The 7,141-nt window shown below is 35.4% G+C and overlaps 1 protein-coding gene across 1 annotated transcript; it reads left to right on the forward strand.

Annotated features, from left to right (window-relative positions):
- The first annotated feature begins 1,353 nt into the window (after positions 1–1,353).
- LOC126803053 (ethylene-responsive transcription factor 2-like) lies at positions 1,354–2,461 on the forward strand. Its single transcript, XM_050530802.1, has one exon. It carries the CDS (start codon positions 1,466–1,468, stop codon positions 2,285–2,287), a length of 822 nt encoding a protein of 273 aa, XP_050386759.1. The 5' UTR covers positions 1,354–1,465; the 3' UTR covers positions 2,288–2,461.
- Positions 2,462–7,141: the final 4,680 nt, after the last annotated feature.

A 7,141-nucleotide genomic window follows, 5' to 3' on the forward strand; every position in this document is an offset into this window, starting at 1 on the left:
CGAATGGTCTGAGCTCAATTTCCGTTACGGCTCTGTTATCTTGCACGTGACCACACAAAAAATTCAACAACGGTACCCAAACTCTTGTGGCAAGGTCAATGTAGTACCCAAACTCTGAGTTGTACCAATGTAGTACCCAAACTCGTTTTTCGCTATCAATGAGGGGTCTAAGACCAATTTACGTCACAGTTTCGTCTTCTGGATCAAAATAAAAATGGTATTTACCTAAATAACTCTATGTGGGTTCTAAGACCATAAATAAGAAACTCTTACAATAAATATCTAGAATTAAGAAACAACTTACAAATTGGGCAAAACACCAACTCATTCTCATTATGCTCCGGACGCCTCATCACCACAGGGCGGCATCGAGGAGCTCCACCTCCTCTCATCCCCACCGCCTCCTCCTTCACCACCAACACCATCTTCGAGCTCCTCCACCTCTTCTTGGAACCCCTGATCCATCGGCACGTCACGATCGCAGAACTTCACTATGAGATTCTCGACCGCTGACTGCGCCGCTTTACATGCTTCGAATGTCGTAGGTGGAGAATGTGAGGGAGACGATGTTGTGGCTCAAGGCGGAGCTGCCGAGTTGGGAGAAGTCGTCATCGTGATTGAAGAGTTTGGAAGAAACACAACCCGTAATGTTGCTTTGTCTCGAAATCTGAGCTCAGAAATATAGTGTGGAAGGAGTGAGAGTGAAGGAGAATGAAAAGAAAAGGAGAAAAGACGAGAAGTTATGACACGTGACCCAAAAGATAGAGTTGTGATAAAAATTGGCTTCAGACCCCTCGTTGATAGAGAAAAACGAGTTTGGGTACTACATTGGTGCAACTCAAAGTTGGGGTAATACATTGATCTTACCACAAGAGTTTGGGTACTGATGTTGAAATTTTTTTTGTGGTCACATGCGGGACACGTGACCGAGATAACAAAGCCGTAACGGAAATTGGGCTCAGACCCTTCGTTGATGGTGAATTACAAGTTTGGGTACTACATTGGTACAACTCAGAGTTGGGATATTACATTGACCTTGCCATAATAGTTTGAGTACCGATGGTGAAATTAACTATATGAGGCATACCTAGGGTTGCCCTCATCCATATGGAATGAAGAGCATAATATTTCCCCCTATGGCAAACGATTTCCCGTGACGCCAGCACCACCACGTAGCCACCCTCCCTGGGACCTGAGGCCTCCCAGCCAATTTGGCCACTTGCATATTTCCAAAAACCAATTTCCAGATGAGATTTGTATTGTAATTAAGCTAATTACTTAATTAGTGAATAAAATATCTGCCTTTTCCTATTGACTGCCTCACATTTTTCCTATATATATCCCTGATTCCCTCCTTTACCAACATTCCTCAACCTGCTTACTTCTCCTTCATCATCCACTACTTCCTTCTTTCTCCATCACCACAGAAACACAGTTCGCTTTGTCATATTAGAGATCAACCACGATGTCAGAGCTAAATTATATTGATGATCATTTTCAACTTCATCCAAACATAATCATCGACCCTCTAACGGAACAGTGGGGAGACTTGCCTTTCAAGTTTGACGATACCGAGGACACGCTCGTCTACAACTCCCTCTGGACCGCCTTCAGCTCCGATTGGTCCACCTCCTCAATGGAGGACTTCACCACCGTCAAACCTGAGCCGGCCTGTAACTACTTCGAAGAACTACATCAAATTTTGCAGCCTCAGGAGTCATCGTACGATCAAGTTTCCATCAACATCAGCGCACCAAGTGAACTATCATCACCGGAAACTGAATCAACAGTATCTCAGACAAGCTACGATCAGCTACAAGAGGAAATCCCTACCCCAAAAGTAAAGAAGGTACTCGGCGGTGGTACTAGCAGCGTTTCAAGAGGGAAGCATTATAGAGGAGTGAGGCAGAGGCCGTGGGGAAAGTTCGCCGCGGAGATTAGAGACCCGGCGAAGAACGGGGCTCGAGTGTGGCTCGGCACCTACGAGACCTCCGAGGAAGCGGCTGTGGCCTATGACCGAGCCGCTTACCGAATGCGTGGTGCCAAGGCTTTGCTAAATTTTCCACACCGAATTGGGCTGAATGAGCCGCCGCCGGTTAGGATAACCGGCAAGCGCAAAGATCCCGATCAACAAGCTGGAAATAGTCCCACATCAACGACTACAAAAACTCCAAACTTGAATAAGCGGACCAAAGCTAGCTTGGCATCACCGGCGCCTGATGCTCAGTTTAAAAGAGATGACCGTACGAGAGTAAATGTCCATCATCCAAGACATAATAGTAACTAGCCTTAATATTCACGGAAAATAATTTTGATTATAACTTTTTAGTACCCACCATCCAAATTTCTTTTTCACAATTATTTCTTATTTTTATTTATTTTACTTTTTACTTTATGATCCATATGTTTGTTTGTGAAAAACTAATGACTCCGTGATAAATTCCTCAGTTCGTAATTTAGTGGTATTTAGTTGTTGGTTTTATAGTAGTAGAGATTTGAGTTTACTAGTCAACTTAGAAAATATTAACCGGTAGTTAATATCACCGAGCTACTTAATGGTGGTATGTGAGATTTACTACGCGTTTGATCATGATACATACTTACATAGCATGCGAAATAAGGGCTTGAGAGGATGTATTTTGTTCATTTTTCCCGAATTTTGTTGGTGATACATATACTAGACTCGTGCATTTGCGATGCACATGTTATTTGTAAATCGTACATATGTATCAAATCGGTGATTTGTTAATAGAAGAATAACGTCAAAATCATTTGTAATGTGTTTTTATTAAAGAATAATTATTTATGTAATAGTGTTACGAATGGTATTTTAGACTTTTTAGTAGTCTATTAATGATTTCTTTGTCTTTACAAAAAAATTAAATTAAATTTGGTAAATCACATCTTCACATTGATAATATAGGGAGTTTAATTTTTTGATGAATCTATTGACACCAAAGCGACTTCTAGTTATAGTAGTGGAGATATATATAAATTGTCAAATGCAAAATGGCACATCTTTAATTTTTTACTTGATAATCAAGAAAGATTTGTGATCATCAGACTGCTTGAATGCTTTATGGGGGGGGGGGAATAACGTCTTTGATAATGCTTCTCATTGATTGCAAATTCGGATAAATTGATCACATATCAATCATAATGTATGTAACTTATACTCTTATAGAAAGTTAGAAACCATCAACAGATCGAGTTAGTTTCGTAAACAATGGAAATGGGTCCATTCCTTGAAGCAACACTGAAACACCAAGTCAGTTCCTTGCACTACTAGTAACTAGTAAGACTCAAAGGCCTACCAATTAGTATGAACAAGCAACACCCGCAAATCACTACTGGTTGTGGTGTAGTTTTGAATGGATTGCCAACCGGACAGAAATTCAACCGGAATCTTCATCTTTTTTAGATTTTTTTTGTCCCCTCCGCCTCCTAACTTGGGCCGGCGCCGTCAGAGTTGGTGGCCTCTCCACTATATTCATTATTCAATGTGTGATTTAGTATTTATTATGCATAGTATAGTAAGAGCATTTCTAACAACTTCTCCATATTTTTTCTAAAATAGAAAAATAAATTTCAAAATTTCTAAAAAATTATGTTCTAATTCTAACAACTTCTATATTTTGCAAATTTTTGCATTTATTACAACAATAAAATACTTATCTTCTTATTTATTATAGCCATAAAGAATTATATATTTTTATATTGTTGCTTTGAAATAAATTATTCATATTTTTTTATTGGTTGTAATTTAAGTTTGAGTTGTTAGAGAAAGTGCAAGCATTTAATATTTGATTATGCAAATTTTATAAATATAGAGAATCACATATTATCTTTCATTTTTTTTCTATTTTGCAGAATGATATCGAAAACCGGTTGGAGTGAAAAATTGTCAAATTTTCTCTAAATTATTTTTTTTTTCTCCAAAATTTATAATATGTTGGAGATTCTCTAAGGATGTAAACAAAGAGCATACATCTAAGTTTTTTTTTTAATAATTCTAAAGGATAGTAGATCTTCACGTCTCATTAATCCTTAAACAAGATTAATTATCAGCTATGGTAGATATGCTCGTATGCATATACGCATGTTGGCCCAAATATTATTGCATTAAATTTTCTGCCAATAATCATCACATGTTTTGTAGTATCCAATAGTTTTATAGTTATAGCTTAATGTAATAATGTGTTACTGTCATGTAGTCGTTCCTCGAATTTGTAAGGATCATGCATGAATTGAAAAAAAAATTAAAATAATCAATTGGTAATAATTAATTGTCGCAATAGACAAGTGACTGAAGTGACGTACATATATGTTTTAGATATTTTGAGCAATAAGCTATTCCTTGGCCAATCAATAAACTGTTTTCTGCAAGTCAAAGTAGAAAAAAAAATTTATTCATGGACGCTTGACAAAACTGTTACCAAACCAATGGACTGTTTTGAAATCCCATAATGCATTAATGCTAGTGTGAAATTAGCATCCATGTTGTCACATCGGAGAAAAAAGGACAAATATCAACCGCCGGAGATTCTCCTTCGACACCATTATACTCTATACCGGTCAATTTGGTGGCTTTTTCATTTTGGGATCTAAGTATAATTTCATTTTAAGGGGATGTATTCAACTAGGATTCTATAAGATTTTCTTGTATTTTAAGGATTTTTTGAAATTGTGTGGTATTCAATTAAGATTTTAAACAATCTATTGAAATCTCAAGGTATTCATTTAAGATTTCAAAAACTCCTATGAATTCTGGTGGTATTCAAAAATAGATTGATTTTGAATGATTTCATTTATTAGTTGATTTTGTTGAATTTTGAAGTATTTTTACACTATATCATGCTTGTTAGAAATCAAGCATCTAGACATGAGATTTTGATGCATTATCTCTCTCTCACACACACACACAATAAGATCGAAAATTTTTATGTTCTTAATCATGTGTTTTATTTTAATTGCTCAAATCAATTTTCTGGGTTTTTCTTATGATATTATGATTTGGTATAATTGTTGTATGCAAAAAACAAATGATGGCTGTTTTTATAATTGTACTAATAGTTGTTTTGCTAAAAAAAATCAATTGTATACCAATCAAATTTCAGATTTTAGAATACTATTGAATGTTAATTGGGTGAAAGTTTATAAAATTGTTATTATATCTTTGATTCTCATTCAAGATAGTTGCACATTTGTGATATTGATCTTGTACCTTTGTTTTATCGATGCTTATGGAAGTTTATAGAATTGAATCAAACTCATGTGACTTTAGGATTATGTAAAAATGAGATATTAATCCATAATAATACATAGGGACGTTTGTTATTGCTTAACATGTATGTATAAAATTAATAAGGATGTAAGCAACTAGTAAATCTTACCAACATACCATCGTAAAATCTATTAAAATCTTTCAAATATAATACAATAGATTCTTCTCAAATCCATACATAATTTAAATAATCTATGAATTATGTAATTCAGTAAAACTCCACGGATTATAAGAATTCAAACAAAATTATTTGAAATCTAGATTAAATACACCCTCATAAAAGAGTGCCAGTCATTTCGTAGTTAACTTGGAATAACAATGTTACGTGATGAGAGTTCAGTTTAATAGTAATCAACTATTACATGTGTGTTTCGTTCTAGCTTTTATATATCCCGGCCATGGTCATATATATGGTTTACTTCAGTCTTGTTGGCACTTGCGTTTTTGGAGCTTAACATGTCATTGGAGTGCTATTATTTTCCAGTAAACTCTGGTTAGAGGATAGAGCTCGATACTAAATCATTCGTGCATGTCAGTGACCGAAACATTAGTTATATACAAATTAAGAACTTATAAGCTAGTAAATCGAGTGAGGTCTTTGATTACTATTTGTTGATCGGTCGGTTTAAATTTAAGTTCGTGTGGTTTGAAATCAAAAGCATCTTCTCAAGATGAATGTACCTAATTATCTTATATAAAGCAGTATGTACGTATGGCCCCATTTGTGAGACACAATTGAGAGTGAGCGGAAAGCAGAGAAAGTGACTTCTTACCGACTTCTTAATCATATATACATCACTAGCCCTAGCCATGCCACGCCACAATTACATATTATTTTTATTTGTTTACAATCATCCATATTTTACAACCAAGACCAATATACCATCGGATGCATGCAATTCTGGTAACGAGCTGCTATGATTTAAGTAAGATCTCGATTTCGAAACTTTGTGGAAAAAACATGCGCTGGAAGAGTGAACTCCTCTATAGAAACAGTCAAACATTTGGAATAGATAACTTATAAAAAGTTACGAACTCGATATGTCAAATTCTTAAAAAAAAAAAAAAAACAAGACGAACGACGATAGAAAGTATGTTCATGCTACTACTCGAGTCCATACGTGACTCGATCTCTCTTACATCCTTTTCTGCTTGTTAATGCCATTTTCTGGGTTTCAACTTTCAAACTTTGAAATACACACACCAGCCGCATTGTACAGTCTTTTCCATACGACATAGGTCATTTGAATTGAAAGCTTGCAATTCATAACATAAATTGACCCCCGTAGATATTTCTTAAGGAATATTTTCAAGAGTAGTACATGAAGTTTAATCCACAATTAATTTGTGTACACCAAATATTAAAACATTAATTTTCATACATGAACTAGAAAGTTCCACTTAAGATAAGTACACCACGTTAATTAAGGGTTTATTAAGTCGTTAACTTTATATAAATATTCATTCGTTAAAGGGTAGATTAGTAAGAGTGCCTTCCAATAAAGCGCCATCCCCTTCTTTTTTTTACAGATAAGTAGATAACCAAATCCATCTCTCCCTCCCTAATCACAATCACTACATGGAAGCAAATTAAATTTGTCGACCACATTTTCTTTGCCCATGTTGTGTTTATTTTTCTAAACTCATGACATGTATCTAATTGAGATAATAACTTTGAGTTGAGAAAAGAAATATGACATGAGTTTATAATGGTAAACACAAAGTGGGCAAATGAAAAGTGGTCGACAAATTTGTTTTCATTACTACATCCCTTCCGCTTTCCAGATTCACATCCACTAAACTATCGTTCTAATTAAGTCTCACCAAAAACATACCTAACCCATCCAGACCACCGAT

Source organism: Argentina anserina, chromosome 7, assembly GCF_933775445.1.
Source record: "Argentina anserina chromosome 7, drPotAnse1.1, whole genome shotgun sequence".
In the NCBI taxonomy this organism is placed as follows: Eukaryota; Viridiplantae; Streptophyta; class Magnoliopsida; order Rosales; family Rosaceae; genus Argentina; species Argentina anserina.